Source organism: Dermacentor albipictus, chromosome 1 (assembly GCF_038994185.2).
Source record: "Dermacentor albipictus isolate Rhodes 1998 colony chromosome 1, USDA_Dalb.pri_finalv2, whole genome shotgun sequence".
Lineage (NCBI taxonomy): Eukaryota > Metazoa > Arthropoda > Arachnida > Ixodida > Ixodidae > Dermacentor > Dermacentor albipictus.
The window spans coordinates 177,715,893-177,736,797 of NC_091821.1; the positions used below are offsets into that span (position 1 = coordinate 177,715,893).

Genomic DNA, 20,905 nt, shown 5'->3' on the forward strand with positions numbered 1-20,905 from the left:
TGAACTTGGTTACATTTTATTTACCACAATATCCGAACTATCCTCAATATTTGTAGAGCTTCTACTCGCTTGTTAGCGGCGTTCTTGATGCGTCAAAATGGGAATAAATTCGCTATTTCACCTGATGTGTCAACAGCTGGCTGGCGGCGGTGAAACGTTTTTTGTATTGCCTAATTTATCATCCTAAGTTACATTGGTATGTAATCGATTCTTTAAAAATATTAGATCATTTATCAGTGCTTAGAAAAGTTTTTATATGTAAAAATGAATATTAATGTGTTTCTGAAGCCGACGTTTCCGCGCCTGCATCTGTTTACCTCTTTGTTCAATGGTTCGACAGGGCACTGTCAGGAGACAAAACGTCGTCTTCTGAGGGGGACAGTTCATCTGCAAGGCTATTAATAAGCAGGAGTTTTAATCGGGACACAATTTACAAATGGTATGCCGCTTTATGTGCAGATTGCAATTCAGAAAATCGTAACAAGAAATAAACGGCAGCAGTTGACTTCGGTATGCGCACATTACATTGTCCAGCCCGAAGCACAAACCAGATCACAGTCTCTTTTATTCCGAAGCAGCGGTGGATGCCACGTAGGATGCAATGCCTTCATTTGATTGAACGTACTTCCACATGTGGAGTGTCTGAACTCCAGGCACTTTCATTGCCGTTTTCCATTCTTCCTTCTTCATTTCGCGAAAGTCTGCAAGCTCCCTCTGTGGGAGCTCCAGAATGGTGATAATTCTTTAGCGTTCCTTGAATTGCGTCCACAAAGCCGCTGGCTGTTTGTATGGCCTCACTTGCAGGCTTCCGCAAGTTGTGGTGTGATGCTCGATGTTTCACAAGCCCACCAACGCCGTCGCAAGCATTTTTGCCGTGTCCAGTGGCCGAAAACATCCATTTCGTCTCTTGACATTCACTGCGTTGTAGCTCATGAAACTGATATTTATTCTTGAAGTGAGCGGGAGCCCCGTCGCTCACATGTGTTATCTTGGTGTAGATTGGCGCATTGTCTTCCAGGTGTGCTTTGATTTTTGACAGAGCCAAATATGCATGAGCTGAATCATGAGACATATCGTCGGAAATAACCGCGTAGTTCCGAGTCGATTTTCTTGACGTGACAACGCAGGTAAACACGGTGACCTGCTTTTTCTGCCAATGGTACGCTTGTACTGCGTCTGGAAGCACAACTGTCCAGTTTTCGGCGAAATCAAAATGCAAAACAATTTTACCTCTCTCACAGTTCTGTTTTTCTTCATGTATTGCTTTTGCTTGCACAGATCTGATATAGTTGTGGGGAATCCATTTCATGGTCATTCTTAGAAATTCTCTCATAAATGATGAAGCGGTAAGAGTTTTTTTTAACTAGCTCACCGTATTCCCATGAAGCAATCAACACCTCGTCCTCGCTGCTCATATAAAAATTTTTCAAGGTGAAAATGCGATCTTGTGGACAGTGCTCACAATTCCTGAGGAAACATGACGCAGTAGGTTCCTGGCATACTCAGAGACTCTGCATATCATCGGGAGAAAGCGACCTTCCGGAGGCGTTCTGCAGTCCCACGAGGCACAACTGAAAGTTTGCACAGCACACGCAAACACACACTTGCCACTGTGGCGAGCATTTCACCCACTTAGGACGCAAGGATATGAATTTTGTGAGGCCAACCTGGGAGGCAGGGTGAGCTTGCTTGTAGAGGCGGAATGCTTCTCGCAAGGACCGCGTCATGAACCATTTAGGTACCCATTCCTTCTCTCCCTCCTTTTCGATTCTCACAACATCCTTTTTGTTCGGTGTCTGTCTACAGCAATCGAGTTCATCCATGGTGTAATATTCTAAAATAGTGGTAATGTCTTCGTGTTGTAGCTTACATCTTGTATATCGCTCCTGTGTTGACCATACGCCTTCTTCATCCACCATCTTCTTCGATTTTTGAATAACGTACCTCGTTGCCTCTGGAATAACTTCCTGCACATATTTCACAGTTAGGTTGCGTGGTAGCAGTGTCAGCAGCTGGCAACGCTCTTGAAAGGACGTACACCTATTGTAGGCAGCATGTAGGTTGTCTTCCCACCTGCTGCATTGCGCACACTTTTCTTTGGGGCGCACGCGAAGTGTCTGGGATATCATATGCTGCCTGTATCCCTGATCGTATTTTCGTCACCATAGCTCTCACCTCCTCCTCCTGCTTTCGCTTTGCATAGGAAAGTCTGAGGCGTTTTTTTAGAGCACTCGGTGGCTTTAGGGGCGAGATTTCGGAGGTAAGGCTGACACTGGAGTTTAAATTTTCTACGATTTCTTCTCCAGGGCGGAATTCTTCGAATGTTTCGATCGACTCTGCCTGCATATTATCTATGTCTTCCTTGAACCGACGGTAACAATTCTGACAGATGAAGTCACTTTCTCGTACTCGGAGAGCTTCTTCGGGAAGTAGGGCTTTTTTGAGAGCAGCGACATTGAGTGTCTTTACACTGCGAAAATTACGTCCTTTTTCAATTCTCTGTTTGTGCCTTTTTGAGTAGTCGGCACAAAACGTTCGCCGCGGAAATCTCTTCATGAATGCAAAAGCTCACCGCTTCCGAAGATTATCGTGGGACAGAAGAGCAGGTGCCGGATGCAGGGCCCAGGGCTGCTTTTCCAAAAAAAGGAGATGGACAGATGGATGGATTTTAGAGCGCAGCTCTTTGGCGTCCGTTCCTGGGTTTCGCGTCGTCGTCGGCGTCGTCGTCGTCGTCGGCGTTGTCGGCGTTGTCGTCGGCCTCGTAACCAGCTCGCCTCCGCCGCCGCGCTCCGCCGCCGCGCATGCGCCGCTGCTCCGCCGCCGCGCATGCGCGCTGTCGGCTCTCCGGGTGAGGGAGGATGATGGAAGGGAGGAGGAGAGACTGTGGAGGAGGGCTGGCTACACAAATGGCTCTTTGGCGTCCGTTCCTGGGTTTCGCGTTGTCGTCGGCCTCGTAACCAGCTCCGCCCCCCTTTCATCCCCCCAGCGCTAGCAGCGACCGACTGATACCGCTTTCGTGAGTCCGCTACTGCACTCACGAAAGACGTCGTGCACTTCCTGCAACTCGCATTAACCGTCCATCGATCCACACCGATGTTAGTAGTGGGGGACTTTAATGTTGACATAAAGACAAACAGCAATTTCCAAACACTTATGCGGGAAAACATCCCGTTCCTCTCGCTCGTAACGCGTCCCACGGCTGTGACAACCTCGCGAGGCACTTGTATAGATCTCGTCTTTGAGAATCAAGCATTGGTGTACCAAGTCGAACATATATCAGTCTATTTCTCCGACCACAAAGCTTCCTTCATGACTGTCAAGAACTGTTAATGGAGTCTTTGTTAAAGGAATACGTGTGAAAAATAAAAAAAAATTCTGTGATAGCGCATACATGTGTTGCTCGATTTCTTTGCCTCAATCTATCGAAAACGTGAAACAGCTTATTTGCTGCGCTCAAATTTCGCATTAGGAAGTAACGTAATCGTCGGTAATTTTTTTTAACACAGGCTGCCCGCCGTCGACACTGACGCTGGTTCGGTCGGGCGTATGAGCTGAGACTGAGATACCAAGTATGCTTGTCGTGGGAGCCCTCGAGCGCAGAGAAACCACGTGAGTACAGAAAACGACCCCACCCTCTACCAGGCCTGCAAAACGACACGCGAAACTCGAGATCCGAACAACGTCCACTCATCGGGCCTGTCTCGGTCGAAGGTCCAAGGCCAAGGTATAACTGCCAGGCGTTCGGTGCGTTGCGATGGAAAGATGATAGCGGCGGCTAAAGCCTCGGTGCGGTGGCGGCACACATGGTGCTATGAAATTCAGGCTCGCGCCGGGCATTATATTATAGGAGCGGCTGCCAAGCGCGGTTCATCCATGGAGCGGCGGCAGCTCGTTAAAGGCATCCTGAGAGTAGCGACGGGTGCATTAAATGTTTGCATAAACGACCACTAACCACACGTCACTCCAAAATAACGTTCTCAAATATGCTTACAGTAAGTTAAGTCCCACTGTTAGAAGAGTACGAAAGCGAATAGGAGCTTTAGACCTAACTTTGATTGTAAGAGAAAAAAAAAACACTTAAAAATCACACTTATGAACTCAGCAACTGTAGCGTTTAAAAGTTACCCACAAAAAGACAATACTAAATCCAGCTTCTCACGATAGCGCATCCTAAGAGAAGATACTGAGCAATTGTAGAGATTGAAATCATGAACTGAGTGAAATCATGAACTCAGTTCATGATTTCAATCAGTTCATGATTGGAAGTGACGGCCGCAAACAGGCAAATCCTGGCGCCGATCGGTTAGCGGCAGTCCGATGCGCTGCAGACAGTCTGCTCGTCTGCTGCCTTGCAGAGGGACATGATGTCCCAGCTTGACATATTGCCAGTCGCTACGTTTGCCGTGCACAACGCAACAAAGTCGAATCATAATGTTCGCGAAAAGCCTGAGACCGACTCTGCCCGCGAAGCTCTCGTCAAAATGGAGCACGTTGTAATACAAGCAGACGACGCTTGCAGTGTGCCGGAAGTGCCTAAGTGTAGTGATAAATTGTTCTTAAATAAATTAACTACCATTGCAACTATTACGAACATCATTAGTTCACCATAAAGATGCAAAAATTATCAGTGACGCGCCCTGGGCAGCCGATCGGATAGCTCGCCCTACTGACTTCAATTGGGTGATTTACGTCATATGGGTAGGGGCGGCTGAAAATTGCACCGAGCAGTGTGCTGTGATCGGCAGCGATGTACATTTTAAAAACCTTATAATAAATTACACGCTTTACGCGGAGCACTTCGATGCGTCAATCAATGATAAGAAGGACCTACTCTATCGACTCAGTACGTTTGTACAAAATCGCCAAATCGTTTCAGGGTCCCTTTACGGGCTGAAATCGCCACAAGCACATACGAAAAAGCTCTGAATGCATGCCAGTACACTTATTAGGCGTATCGGGGCTCGTACTGTGACAGGAGATGGCGAGTGTACACGTGTATAATTAAGGAATACATACCGAGTCCCTGACAATTGCCCCTTCCGACACTTGTTATGCTTCACTGCAATACTTTTTGCGCATGCTTCACTACATAACAATACTGTACTAAGGCGAAGATAGCGTTCAGATACCTGCCTTATGCAACGCGCCGAGCTTTCCGAGTCGCATTGTTGACAGTGGCGAATTCTTTCAATGAAAAATACGGCACCGGACGGCAAGAAGCGTAACAGCGAACGTCGAAGCAGCTGGGCCTAGCGCTGCCGCGATGGTGGCTACGGCTGCAAGCGGATCTGCGTGCGAGAGCGCCGTTCGAGGCGGCGAGGCAATCAAAATGGCGGTGGCTTTGTTTGATTAATGCCATTTCACATCTGCGGTCACGGCAAAAAGTCCGGAAAATTGGACGGCGAAGGATGCTTGCGTCCAAAATGTCAGACGTTGACTCTATGGGGTACGTGGTGGTGCCGCGAAGCTGTCAGAATTATCGAGCGTCCGGAAAGTCGGTCGTCGACTGTGCACTGGCACTTCCTCCAGCCGACGACACGGCGTCAAAGTAGATTCGATTTCGTTACGATTCCTCTTTGTTACTCGAGCCAGCATTACCGCGACTTTCGTTCCCTTTCAATAAAATTAGAGCTAATTTTCCGTGATAGAAGCATGAATTCCCTGAGTATTTCCGCACTATTCAACATCCCTGAGAATTCCCGGTTTTCCCGGTTGGTAGACACCCTGTATTAGGACAAGGGGAAGACAAGGTACTGTGCAGTGCAACCTCATCGTAGCGATATGACCCACGAAAGAGACCTGTTACAGAGGGCAGCGGGAACCGGAAGCCCAGTTCGAACGCGTTGATGTCTCGGCTCGACTCTGTGTGTCGTCGTTATCTAGACTCGTAAGTAGCGAGTTCATGTAAACGCGGTCACGTCGGGCTCAGTCAGCCCGATTTCTGACTCGAACCGCTCACGCCGGGTTCATGTAAACGTGGCCTTTGTTGTGCTAGTCATGCAGTGGTCGGTGTGGACACTCATGACTGACACCGGCACAGTAGACAAAATAAAAGGAACGTTCAGGAGGTCACCGTGCACGACATGTTGCGTTTTAGCATAGTTTGCAGCAGTTCGGGTAGCAGAACGCAGAGCCAACTCCCCACGCCGCAAAGGAAAACACAGATAAGCGCAGAGTGGTTAGCGTTGCTGTCAGCGCTGCTATATTTAGCGAGAGAACTTTGATCCCTAACGAGGCGTATGTTTTTGGCATCAAATTTATAGAATAATATTTCTATGGAAAGAGAATTAATTATAATAGCTATACAAGCGTAATTAGAAGTTACATTCTTGTATTTGTAAAAAAGCCAAACGCCACTGAATGCGCCTCTGGCGGCTACTTAAAAAAAAAACCTTTTTGCTCGTGTGACACGACCACAATTTCCTTGAGGAGGAAATCCCTAAGGCAGGAAGTCTCGCGCTCCCTTATCCTAAATGAGTTCGTGGGTGCCTATGTGACACGGGCATTACAAAAGCACTGCGACTTTTTCGAGCAGTCTGGCCTCGCCACCCCGCTGTTCCACGCGACCTGAAGGCGCGTTATAGTCCGACGTAATCGGCTCGCGGGCGAGCGCCGCTCGACGCCGGGCGCGTCGGAGCGCGTTGGCTGGGACAGTGCGTCGAACCATGGGTCGAACTATAGACTCACGCTGTTCTCGCCAGCGCGACGTATACCGTGTGCGCGCGCTCACGGTACGTCGGACTATATTTTGCCCTTAACAATGCCGGTGACAACCTTTCCTGAGGAAGTCACTTCACAAACGAACTGTCTTTTTTTTACAGCGAAGCTGTATATCGGTAGTGTTCCATACATTTTTGTTCTCCTTGAAAAAAAAAACTATCATTATCAATGGCTTGTACCCCCGTAAGCATTCATACTCTCGTAAGCAAGCAAACAATGCAATGGCTCATAGCCCCGTAAGGCAGAGGCTACAAGCACTCAGCAAAGTGAAGCGAAGAGTGCTTAAATTCTTTCTAATCACGCATACAACATACATGAACAGCATGTCGAAAACTCATTATCAATGGCTCATACCTCCGCTCATACCCCAGTGGGCAAGCAAACAATGCAATGACTCACAGTCCTACGTGGGACTAGCCGGGTGGCGCGGGGTCTCCCCTGCGTCTTCTCTGGACCAAAATAAAGTTATTTCACTCACTCACAGTCCTGTAAGGTTCATGGCTGCTCACTTTGCGTGAATTAGCTGCGATGACACTAACCCTGTTGTCGTTGTCGGTGATTTCAATGTGGATGTGTAGATACCTAAAAGGGAGCGGTTTATGCGTTCCGTGTTGCAGATATTGGCCTCGAGCTCCACCACTGGAAAAGCTGGCGCCACCGTCGGCGTGACGTGCTAGGAGGGATCACGTGGACATAGCGGCCGCGTCGGCTGCTTCGGGTCCAGCCACTGTACTTCGGGCGCGCCGAAGCGAGCTGAAAACGAGTTTAAATTCCCTCGTACGCTGCGGTCCTCATTTAGTGGGGAAATTTTTCCGCTTCGAGTGTCTCCTTCACAACGCTTCAAAGCACTACAATAGGTAGTGGCTGCCTTTGAAGGCGCGCAACATGGTGGGCTACTGCTCGGTGCCGCAGGGCCGGACGCACGTAACGGAGGCCGGTGTCAGCCTTATTCACACGTAGCCGCAGGACAAGAAGCTGCGTGAAGCTCGGCTCGCGAAACATAAAACCGGCAAACAGTCATCGGCTACAACTCGGGTATGCAGCAAGCACAGACGCGAGGAAGATTTCTGCTACGGCGCCCGGTCTGCGATGTTCTGAAAACGCGCACTGAGACGCTCGCCCGAGTCCGCTGCCCGACTAATGTCATGACGGTTTGGTCTATGAACTTGTAGATGCTATATATACTGGCAAGTTCAATGGAGTGGAAAGGCAGCGGTTAGAAGTACATTTAAAAGAAGCATGGCATATGGTCATGTTTGCGTTATGAATTAATGCACTGGATTACAAAAAAGGAGCAGCGGGAAATTGCACGCTGAGAACACCGATAAACATACAGTGCGACGCAACTCGAGGAATAATATGGAAAGGTCAAAGAATTTAGAAGAAAGAAAGATTGAATCGTCGCGACGGCACATTACAGTCCCCGTAGGCGTCGAAGTCTCTACACTGAAATTATTTTTGAACAGCTCTGATAGCGCCCACGCAACAATGGTTGCTTGTATACTGTCAAATGCTCATATTCTGCGGCCTAAAGCTCATGGCACGGTGAGAAAACGCGCGCGCAGAGAAATCGAAACAGTGCGCGGACAAGCATGCAGACGCGCAGTCGGTCGCTGCGAATCTGCGCGATCGCTGCATTGAGGCTTCGTTCTATTAAGCTCCATTTAGTTATACAAACACTATAAGAATATATTTCACATAGTTTGCTCTCGGCGTTTACCTACCTTTCACGCAAGAAGCCGGTTCGGGAGACTCCATCGCAGCAACCGCGCGCAGTGGCGTTCATTGTACGTATTCGGTAAAGAGATAGCGTCTGTAAACGATTGTGTGCTTTCGGTTTGCCCAACATTATTATTTAGACACTAAGAAACTTCTCTCGTTTCGAAAGCACTTAAAAAATGTCCGGAAGAGCTCGCGCGTGGTGTTTTCAGTGACCGCTGACAGCAAAACCTATGAGGAGCGTGCCACGTGATCCCTCATACTACGCCAGCGAGGCACTTCCGATAGATGGCGACTCCGTAACTCCTCGCCGCCAATATCTCTTGCGATGCCACACTGATCCGGGCCAACCGAACACCCAGCGGCGTACGTCCATCGATTTGATATTATCAAAGAATGTGATTGCAGTTGCGAGTGAAATAATGACCACAGATCAAGACAATAAATTAATGTGCGTACCTTTCGTCACGATGACCACCTATCATGACAATAAATGAGTTCGTACCTTTCTTCAAAATTATGTGTCACCTCCGTGTCGTGTGCTAAACAGCTTCGCTGGTAAACCACCTTCACAGAGTGGAATGGCTCATAATTTGTTCTGTTTACTTAGTCGCTCTGTTGTAAATATTTCCTTTTTACTCTATACTAACCTTTACGCCTATCTTTTATCGTCATCCCTCCTTTTCACTGCTGGCCGTTGTTCAGGTGTGAGCAAACTGCGCTAAACGTGTAGTTACTGCGGTCAATAGCAATTTCCTTCTCTTTCTAGCGATGTCTTTATATGCACAAAGCTACATTTACCATTTAAAGCCTAGAACCTTCCTTTAGCGGACCCGCACTTACCACAATTCTCTAAAGAAAAAGACACTAGGAAGAAAAAGAAACAAAACTAGTTGACGATCAACGTCACTGAAGGTTCCGTCCATTTCAGTCTGAATTTGTCCTTATTGTTACAGGTGGTGTGTTCCGCCGAGGTATTGAGCACTGCAGTCTGCAGGCCATCTATCGAGACGGTTTTCGAAGCAGCGGCCCGTATTCCCATGACAGCCACGTCAAAAGCGGCAGTGGCGAACCACTTACCACGCCTATATAGCCACCATAAAGTTTCCTACAGTCTAATAGAGGGAACTCTGGCGCTGCATGCAGTCGTAGCCCTACCATGGGAATGATGGGAAGTACATGGATTTGTCTGATCTTCGTGCTTGTGGATTCAGACGTTCTTTTGGCTTTGTATATTGCGCTATATAAATCTTATTGTCCTAAATTTCAGAGCAATTTAAACTTTTCGAAGTGCAGAAGGCGCCGCGAACACGCACAGTCGCTACTAAATGCAACGATTGAGCTTGTCGAGGTGGCCAAATCGAAACGCGCCAAGCGCCTCAAGGCGTCTCATGCCCGCGATAAATTCATAAGGGCGTTTCACATCGCTTGTCGATACATTCGTGGTGTGGCTTAATGGTTTCAATGTCCGGCGTCTGTGCTTGAAGTCATGTGTTCAAATCCGGCCAACGGACAATTTCAATAATGTTTATTTAATTATTTATTACGCAGTACATTGTTGAAAATGACTAGTCTACAAAGTCACAAAGCCGTTTGAAGCCAGAAGGGCAAAATTTTGGTAAATCTATGTACTTCCCATAATTGCCATGCTGGTACAACCGCTACCATTGCAGCTCCCGTAGACACTAGCGTCAGAGTTCCCTCAAGTAATTATTGTAAGAAACTATTATAGCCACCATCAGCAGCACTAACCATTTTACATAGAGGAATGTTCAACCGAGCCATTGTTGAAAGTATCAGCGGGGAGAAGGCCGCCATGCGCGGCAAAAGAAAGCAACAATGGTTCCAGGCAGAACTCATCCTGAAAAGAAGTGGGGAGGGGGCATTTTCTTCAACTAGAGCAGATCAATTGCTGCAGCGTCGCAGCAGGGACATACTAGAGCATGCTGCGACGGCGAAGAGCAGATTTCTTCCCTTTTTTCCAAACACATGGCTGAGTAGGGTCACCTGGTGGGAGAATATGAACTACACGCAAGATGGCGGCCGTGACACAACACGTCCCTGCATTAGTGGTACTGCGTACGAAAGAAGGCATAGCATATTGCTCTCACCACTATACAGTGACATTGCAATTACTATGCGATTTCCTGCCGACACATTACTTGAAAATGCGAGATCACGTGTTGACCGTGCTATAGGGCTTCTATTGAACCACAGAAAATAATGTACGAACAATGAAACAACCAAACCGGTATTTTTTTTCTGCAAGTACGTCACATAAAAATCCGACAGCACTATTATAGTAGTGCTTATATGCAAACGCAACAAAACTGCATGAACCGGTCACGTAACTTACATCAGCTTTGTAATTTCCAAAGGTCATTTGTTGATTATTGTGCTGAAACACCCAGCCAACATCATCAGCCCACTTGGCAGCAGCGCCGTCTATGTGCTGTCCGAATGTTTCACCAGTCAGGGGCATTTCACTCGGCTCACATTGGTAGCTGGTGACAAGCTTCCGTTGTTCCACAACCACAGCAGACTGTGGCCTGCAAGAAACGGAACCACAGGTTAAACCAATGAAAGTCAATACACAAAACTTCAAAATAACAAAATATAACAAACAAAACACAAAAGAACAAACAAAATAAGATTCCCTAATACATCCTTGATTACACGGCAACTCATGATGTCATCGTTTGGACACGACACCTAAAGGTCCTCATATAGTACTTTCAGCATCTAATAAATTTAATAACACACAATCCTGTTAATACGCGATATTTGACTCATTCACTATTCAATCTTACCCATGGCACATGACTTCAGTAACACCGCAAAAAATTTGTTAGCCGGACTTCACAATTTCACCGACACACATTTGCTACAAGTAGAAAATGTGCCGCTATGTGACAATGAAGCATGGCCGAATTTAAAAATCAGTTAAACTTCGATTTACTACGACAAACAAATTGCTGCCTCGACACACCCACACAATCTTTTTTAAATGTCGATTTCTGTTACTGATTACGCTGACAGCAGCGTAACCGAACAACCACGAAAACGGGCGAAAGAAGCAACGAAGGCCGAACACTGTCAGCAAAAACTTCAGGGATACTTTCACTTTTGCGAGTCGTAACGCCCAGCTTGGCGCATCATACAAAGGTCATGCACTCTTTAGTGGCTAGCCTACTCGCGTGACTTGTATCACTGTTGCCAATCGCAGGGTCATTACCCTACCTGTGAGGTTTCTTTCCCCGCCATTTTAGCTGCTTGCTAGGGCCGTCCGACATTTTTATTGCGATAGCAATTATAGGGACACTACGGGCGCATTTTTGTCGTCGCCGTGATGTCCCGTATAAAGTCCCGCGGGCGATAACGCCGTCGCCGCGCGTCGTATGCTGTACGTATGAGAAAGCACGCAAGGGAAGCCGACGATTCGGCTCAATCTGGCGCGCACGAAGAAAGGAAGCGCAGAGCAAACGTGCCGTTTTCCGTCGCGCGAGAGGCTGTGGGGGGATGAGAGGGACGGAGGGTGGAGGGGGGGGGCAGCGTTGTGCTCCGGCAGCCACTACGCATTTCGCGACCGGGCGCAGGGGCTCGCCCGCCATATATGGAGGAAAACGGGGAGGCAGCGCGGGAGCTAGGGGGGGGGGGGAGAGGCAGTTTCGACACCGCGAAGTGCGTACTCCGCACGGACGCGCGCGGCGTATCTTGAAAGGGATCTGGAGACGGCTCATACCTTTGTGCGCGCTGCGTACTGGCCGCTCTAGCGTTGAAGCCATAGATCGCACGAAGGTCACTTCGCTCGCTGCTGCTGCCGCGCTTGCTCACACCAGCGTATCGACAGCGAGTTTTCGCGCTCATCAAGTGTGATGTGTTCATGTTTGTTTGTGTACGCTGACACCATGCTTGTTAATTAAGTTAGCGAATGTTCCCAAGTTTATACGGCCGATAAAACTGTTATCCTTACTTCGTATAGCTGTCTACTAATTTGCTATCGCAATCGATCCTTCGCCTTTCAGGCGAAACTGCGACTTTTTAAAACGAAATATGCATGTTTTCCTATAGCCTGGCATGTTTTCTGACCTCGGAAGTAAACTTTGGGAAACCTTAGAAAAAGCCCAAAAGCTAGTCAATCGTACTCGCTGAAGCTACGACGCGACCTGCCCAAAATAGGCGCATATTTTGGTTTACCTACTCACAAATTTGCGCGATAATAGGGCCAGATGATAAACCGAATCATTCTGTGCAAATAGCAGGGAGGTAAATATATGTGTAAGTGCACGGAAGCACTCGTAGTTATATACAAGTCAGTGGCGTAGCCGGAAATTTCGTTCGGGGGGGGGGCTCACTTTGCAGCTCGGCCTGCTCCTTATAAAATTAGTCGAGGGATCAATACACACACACACACACACACACACACACACACACACACACACACACACACACACACACACACACACACACATATATCTGTCATTCAACAACCTTGTTTACATTTTTGTACATATGCAACGACCAGGGGAAAATCTCAATGACGCTTTCCTTTGTTAGAATGTATTGTGCAGGAGCAGCTGTCACCGGTTGTTCATTGCGAGTAATTGCTCCGAAATTATAGTCGCAACAGAGAGCACATATAAAAAGCAGGAGTTCTGCAACATATACGAGGGCGAGTCAAATGAAAGTGAGCCAATTCGAATATATGACAAACGGGGTACTTTATTTAAAAACGAGTCGCGTAATTTCCGTCTCATAAAACTCCTTGGGCTGCTGCCTCAAAAATCTGTAAATGACTACACGTCATCTTTCGACACGAATCTGGTTCCCTTGAGCAGTTTCTTCAAATTTTACCAAATGTGGAAGACGCAAGGCAACCGGTTTGGGCTGCATGAGGGATGTTGCAGCGTTTCCCACTTGACCTTTGCCAGTTTTGTATTAACCACATGACCGACGTGGGAACGGGCAATGTCGTGAAGCAAGATGTCCCCAATGCTCAATTTTCCACGTCGTTTGTTCTTAATTGCGACACTCAGCTGATCCGATCTTTCACAACATCTGAAACGATTTAGAGTCTCTCCAGGTTTAGAAAATTCGATCAATAATGGCCCGTAACGATCTAAAAAGAAGTCAACGCTTTTCCGGCATAACTGACGGCCTTTGTTTTCCTTTGGAGCGGTGAATTCAAAGGTTTCCACTGTAAGATTTGCCGTAGTGTTTCAGGCTAGTAGTAGCGGCACCATGAGTAATCCCCGGTCACATTTGCAGACAAAAAGTCGTCACCCTCATCTGGGGTTCTTTGACGTGCACTTAAATCTAAGTACACGGGTGTTTTCGCATTTCGCCTCCATCGAAATGCAGCCGCCGTGACCAGGATTCGATCCCGCGACCGCGTGCTCAGCAGCCGAACACCATAGCCACTGAGCAACCACGGCCTTTTCAATTGTGTTGGGGGTGATTGCATGGTGGCTTTGGCCCGGCCATGGATCGTCTTTGAAACTTTCATGTGCTTCTTTGAACAGTTTGCTACAACGCTTCTTAGTGGCCAATGAAACGCACTGTTTAACGCATACGGCAGCCATACGGCGAATGATTTCTTTTTGGGAAACGTCTACATTTGTCAAAAACCTCACGACACCAAGCTGCTCAACTTTTGAAGTGTCCATAATGTCACGCAACCATGTTAAACCCCGTGTATGAGAGCATTAAAGAACATTTAACCTCACCTCTGCATGTTACTTGTAAATGAGATGCGTATGTGCTACGCGCATGCCTCGAAAGTAATGAACCGAACCATTATTGCTCCGGGCGGGTTGTCTCACTTTCATTTGACTCGCCTTCGTACATTAGAAATGCTAAGATACAATGGGATACACAAATGTGAAGATACAGCTTGATACAGGGCAAAAAATTGTCACTGGAAACAATTTTCACTGCGCATATGCACAAAACCTCGCAACAAGATATTTAAATATACGCATAAGTCACCAATAAATCTACGTAGCCAAGAAAAAGTCACTATATATGATGCGTCAAACAAGCCAAATGAGCAGGTTGCGCAACCACAGATTCACAGATCACAGCACCCCCCCCCCTCCCTCCACTCCCAAAATGTATCGCGTGCGACGGAAGGCGGCACGCTTCCTCCCCACTTTTCTCCCTTGCGCACACAAGACTCACCCATCCCCCCCCCCCCCTCCACACGCTTTCACTCGCACATAGAGCATGCGGCGCACGGTCACGATGTTATCGCCCTTGGCCTTTATTTATACGGAATATGAGGGCAACGACAGGAATGCGCCTGGAGTCTTCATAGAGCTGCTATCGCAATGATAAAACAGTATCCGGTAACTGAAGCGTCCCGTCGCCCATTACTTCCCGCAAAAGAAGTAACAAAATCGAACTTTCACCATGCGAAAATTCGCTGCGCCGCAATAATGTCTTCTTTTTTTTGTGGGCGGGGGACGGCGAAATAGTATAACGCAAAGGAAAGCATGTTGGCTACAATCGAATGCCTACTTTTGGCACCTGGTGTGGCTACCGAACGATTATCGAAGAAAACGTGTGAAGCTTGGTCCACAGAAAATCATACGCATACTGCTCGGTATCCTACACCGGCGAGACAAAATTTTCCGGAGAGGTTGCGCTCAATCGAACGCGTTGCAATCCATCGAGTCCCCGCAGTGCTGGCGGCGAGCGACTATGCATTGTTTCTTTTTCTCGTCTGCTAGCCAGAAAGCGTCCAAAACTCTGCCAGGCGAAAATGCAGTCGGCCAGAGAAAACCAACGCGCATCCAAGTGCGCCGCGCGGTTATCGATGCAGCACGAGAAAAACGCATGCGCTCTGGCTGGATCGGCAGCTCACGGGTTGCGAGAACAAAAAAAAAAAAAGAATGAAAAAAAGGAGAAAGAGGCTCAATATATCCTCGCGAATAAAAGTATACGCAGAAAAATAAATAAGGACTTAGTTACAATGGTGGCTTTAGTATCTTGACATGGATGCTTTGGCGCAGGTGAAAAAAAAATGTTTATATTTTTTTCTGTGACCTGATGGCACAAATGAACCACCAGAATGCTTAGTCTCATCGGACGTCGCTGCGTGTTTTGTCAAATTGTCTGATAGTATGTTGATTTGGCTTGTCTCGTTGTATGGCCCGATGTACGACTTTAGAAAAGTCGATGCACCTTTGGCGTCAAATGTTTACAACAGCATTAAACCCGAAAAGTTACGGAATCGAAAATCTAAAGCACGACTTTGAATATGTCAATGGACCTTTCGCATCAAAATGTTATGAGAACTTTACACCCACAAGGTTTCAGAATTGAAATCCAAGCGCTCCGTAGATTCCGCGGCCTCCGCGAGATGCCGAGACGACCCCGCTCGCGTTCAAAACGCCCTTGAAATTTTGTGCCCGGTGGGGCTCCTTGCGTTACGATATGTGACTCCCTATGCATGGGCGTTGCCCCGAAATCCAGCCCGATTTAATAATGTTCGCGCTAAAATGCCTTTCGAGCGTGAATTAAGGACATCCTAGACGAAATCGAGCATGATTTCTGGCGCCGGGAGCAGGGTTGCCAGATTTGGCTACTTTGCGCCAAATTGGCTACTTTTTGAGGCTGTTGCCGGGAAAAAAAGTGTCTTGGCTGCTTGGCTACTTTTTTGGCTACTTTTGAAATAGCTTGACTATTGTAAAAATTGAGTAAAAACTTGTGTAGCTCATATTATGCAGTAACATTAGCAAATATTTAGGCCAATGCACGACCACGGCACTTGAAATCTTTTCAACTGGTCCATCATCATCGTCAATCTTATTCGGGCACTTTCATTTCATGCAAAGGATTTCGCACTAGTGACGTCACAGCATGTTCCATCTTCCCATTGACCTTCCGCGTCAGGCATAGAGTTAGTAGAACAACTCTAGAGGAAAAGCTGGGCCGGAAAAGTGGGAACCTCCAGGGCGCCGCCCTGTTGCTACTGGTCAATGTGGCCAGCGCAATTACTATTGAAAGAGCTGAGAACAAGTACAGGTCACCTTATGCTTTGTCACCTAAAAACGCATACCTGATGGCTTTATGAAGGTGGTACGTTAATATTAAGTTTACAGAAAGCGATCGCTAAGTCCGTGACTTATGTAAATCACGATGTACGCATTCATGCAATAAAGGATGACGCGAATTTCGGTTTCGAATCTGTTTTTTGGATGCGTAGTAGTTTCGTTTGACATGCGATCGCGCGTCGACATCGGACGCTATGACACACTCGTGCCTTATGTGCCACCGAAGCCCCGAAGTGGTCTGGCATATACCTTCACATGTAAGTAAACGAATGTATCTCCTTGTCGAGAATATCACGCGAGTAGGCAGCTCTTGTGGTACATCACAATCGTTCGAGAAGCGTCACAGTAGAGCATTTTTCTGCATGCGGAGCGGTGTTTTTATTTGCAGGTTTCCCTTCAGTAGGAAATTGCTGGACAGGCGGACCAGCGCACCGGAATTGTATTGGCGAAGCCACAAGCAACTCAAAGAATCTGTTTAATTGTTGCACTTTGAACAATCATGCTTCTACAAAGGCCACAGCAGAAAAACAGCCTAATGACCGAGTATTTCTGTGCCACGAAGTAATCAAGAGGCGAGTGCCTAATGCGGACGAAATAGAGTGCATGGAGACTTAGAACGACAGAAAGCTGAGCTAGTTCGTAAGGATTCATTATGCAAAACAGAGGTGAGGCGTGCAGACAGGACACAAGAGTAGAGAAGTGGGCGGCGCGCGTGTTGTTTGCTTGTAAATACTCTACTCTTGTTTCCTGTCTGCACGCCTCACCTCCGTTTTGCATAACGAGTGCATCAACCCACATATTAATAGCTTAGGCGTTTTATTAACTGTGGAATATTTTCAACACTTCCTTGCATGCCATTTCATGTCACAAATTTGTGCAGCGAATCTATTTGCATGATCGACTCCGGGCCTGTGGGACCGTTCACTTGCACTTGATGCTGAGTCTTTTACATGTATCCATAAACTGCAGATATGCACATCAGATCCCTGCGAGCACTTTCAAAATTCAATTATTTTCGACAACAGGCACATATGCAATACTGACATAATCTGGAATACCACTAAGCAGCTGGGACACATTTTTGTTGACCATACTCGCAGGTAAAATAAGTACATCATGTGGACAGCTCCAGCTCATTTTCCTTAAGTCAGTGTGTACAAGGGTTATGCAAAAATAATTTTTTTCTCGCGCACCGATTATTTTGCTGTATAAGCAAGAGAACCCACCACGTTAGTGTAACGTATCTTGTGCATCACACTAATATGTGCTTTCATTTACCAAGTGAGATGAGTTACTTTTATGGCTCATTCAGTCATATCACACTGCAAGCTGCATTCATCAATCTTCAATGGGATTTTGCAAATGTTTAATGAAACATGTTTCCCTTTTATGCAGATATGCAATGGCAAGCCCTTCCGTGTGTTCCAAAGGTAAAATTTAAGCTCTAAATTAAAGAAGACATTTCTAGTCAGAAACAAGCAAAAATAGTGAATGCAGAGTATCAGAAGCCCAAGGTGCAGAAATTATGAGAAGTGTCGAATGATTTTAAGGAAAGAGTCGTATTTAAAAATGCAAGACCCTTTAGTGGAGGTCAGGCAAGTCAATATAGGTAGAATACTCTGCAAAATTATGCGAGTGAGGGGATGTCAAACAATGGGTCAGGAAATGCATTGTTTTTCTGCAAAACAAAAGCTGATTGCCATTACATAAGTCACTTTAGCATCATGATAAATTCAGAAATAAACCAAAAAACAAGACACGCAAAAATAAACAAAACATTTAATGATATTTCAGCAGAACTTTTTGTTGGGCTAGTTGGTGCATATTACTGAAGTACTATAGCGCCAAACAGACGACACAAGAAGAAGAGACACGGACATAAGCGCTCGTCCGTGTCTCTTCTTCTTGTGTCGTCTGTTTGGCGCTATAGTACTTCAGCCATTTAATGATGCTCTCTCCACACTGGGATAAATAAAAACAAACACATCACATCTAATGTGGACATATCAGATGCCTTGTGAAACACTAAAGGAACAATTCAGTTTCGAGCTATGGCACTTGCCGCATAGATGTGGGGGGGCCTTGCACCAATAGTGATAGTTACCACTGCATTTAGAAATTGAAAGCATTCGTGCAGACAAGGATGATTCTTTATATTTTTGGCTACCACTTCAAATGCCTCCACCAAGTGTTACAATGCTGCATGCAGCCATACTAAGGATCTCGCAACAACACCTGCAGGTAAAAAGCAGAAGCAGTCAAAGTGCTGGTGTGTTCTGGACACTATATTTGAAAACTTTTAGGCAAGAAGAGTGCAAGAAGCAGACATAACTGCATTTATTTCCATAATTCCCCATTTAAATGGCCTTTTCTTTTTGCTTAGACAATGCCTACGCCTAGCCACAGCAGCTCCCTCATACAGACTCCACAAACCAAGAGGCCGTGGAGGCAAATGCAGGTAAGAGACAATAACCAATAGCACTGGTATCGACATTCATCTAATTTCTTTTTATTTCATTTAGGCAGCCAGCACACCTCGAACAGCCACCTTGACTGCGGTTGTGTCACCCTAGTCGCCAAGGAAACATTTGAGGGAAAGTGACAGGCAATGTGAACAGCCACTTCTCCATGTAAACAATACTCTTTCTCTCGGATGACTCCTACGCCTCACCACGCCAGCACACTTGTGCACAAAGATGCCGCAGAGGCACGTGCAGGTCAGAGGCAAGAAGCAGTGGCACTGGTGTCGACATTTACCCAATTTCTTTTTCTTACACTGAGGCAGCCAGCACACCTCGAACAGCCACCTTGACTGCGGGTGTGTTAGTTGATTCCTGTTGTACATATGCTCATAATAAACTTCAGTAAACTTGAACTTCATAATAAACTTGAAGGCAAATGGGACATTGATGCATTGTATTTTTGAACATTTATTGTACACATACAATATATGTTATACTTTGCAGTGCTACAGAGCGTATTTTGAAGCTTCCCCCTATATTTTGCACCCTTAATTACGTATGTGTTGTGTGGCCCTCAATGCAGTTCATGTTGTAGCAGCTGCTTTGTCTGTGTATCGCACATTGGCTTAAGCTCGTGATATCCACATACTTCTCTCACATATACAAAATAAAGTTCTATGTAGTCCTCAGTGTTACAACAAAAAATGAAAGTAAACAATCCGATCGTGGAATTATGTTTATTACAGTGATTCCTACGACAGTTACTGACAAGTTGACAACTTGAACTGGTCAATCGGTCCATAGCCGCCTCTATTTTTCAAAAATAAAGGAGGCTATGATCCGTCATGGCAAGGAATTGTTTGTATACATAAAAAAAAGGGGGTATGTGTGTGTTTGTAGTGGGGGTATAGGATTAGGGCGGTACGAAAAAATGTACCAACACCGTCCTCTAGACCCATTCCGTTGAGGTACCGTAACAAAGCGTATTATGCATAAAGTTCATACAACCAACTCTGATATTACTACAGACGCCAGGCGACGAGAGCTACATTTGTCATGATGCATTCGCGACTGCACCGGATGCCCTCCACATTATTCTCGTTAATCGTGCTCACTGCGCCGAGGCAAAAGAAAGACAATGGGCGCAGGTGCCTTTAAAGTATCTCGACCTTGCGAGGCACGGCTGCGCGTGCCTGGGGAGCTGTCCGTGTGAACACTCCCTGGCACACACCTGCCTCGGCGGCCCCAACCTACGTACCGTTCTGCTTCGAGCTTTGATCCCCCCATTGTCCCTCGGGTGCCCTGGAGTTCCTGCGCCGCCTGCTCTACTATCATCTCAGGTGCTCTCCTGAGACTTCCGTTTGTCGGTTACATGTGCCCTACAGCTGGATCATTACTTATAATAATAAAAAACCCGATCTATCGTCACGACGATAGATCGCGAAAGCGGCTTTTGCAACATACCGCGCCCGTGCGAAGATAATTACGGAACGCCAACGAGGAATCTGACCACAGCTTCGAGCTCGTAACGTCGTCGAGTGACACTTCTGCAACAGGCGTGACCGCTGAAAACCGCATACCGCCAGAAACTTGAACAGGATCATCCCTCGGTTGCATAACTGCCAGCTGTACGGCCAACATGGACCACACCCACACCATCCCGCAACATAGAATAAAGAACCGACTTATAAAGCCCAAACACACGGCTGCACGCACACATCACAACATCACAAGCGAGACGCCATGCTGCTACGCTGCTACTGTTGCCGGATTAGAACTGACTACTGTCACCAAGTCTAGCAAGCGTCTCAGGAGCTGGCAACCTCGGCGCGTAGCAACATGGCGGCGCTCTTGAGGTTCCCGATTTTAATGCATGGGCCCTATGGGTAGCTTGTCCTCTAGAGTCAGTATAGTAACTCTATGGCGTCAGGCGTCCTTTGGGCTTCT

The 20,905-nt window shown here is 46.8% G+C and overlaps 1 protein-coding gene, 1 long non-coding RNA gene and 1 pseudogene across 4 annotated transcripts in view; 1 reads left to right on the forward strand and 2 right to left on the reverse strand.

Moving 5' to 3' along the window:
- Positions 1-20,905, reverse strand: part of LOC139052689 (medium-chain acyl-CoA ligase ACSF2, mitochondrial-like) — a 166,976-nt gene that overhangs the window by 55,539 nt on the left and 90,532 nt on the right. For all 3 annotated transcript variants that reach the window (XM_070529734.1, XM_070529749.1, XM_070529741.1), the window contains one exon: positions 10,796-10,988. In XM_070529734.1, coding sequence (XP_070385835.1) covers positions 10,796-10,988 — 193 coding nt within the window. The remainder of the gene's footprint in view (positions 1-10,795; positions 10,989-20,905) is intronic.
- LOC139054926 (uncharacterized) lies at positions 565-2,456 on the reverse strand (annotated as a pseudogene).
- LOC139056106 (uncharacterized) lies at positions 16,670-18,954 on the forward strand. Its single transcript, XR_011512161.1, has 3 exons — positions 16,670-16,753; positions 17,892-17,926; positions 18,880-18,954. It is a non-coding gene; the product is annotated as an uncharacterized lncRNA (long non-coding RNA).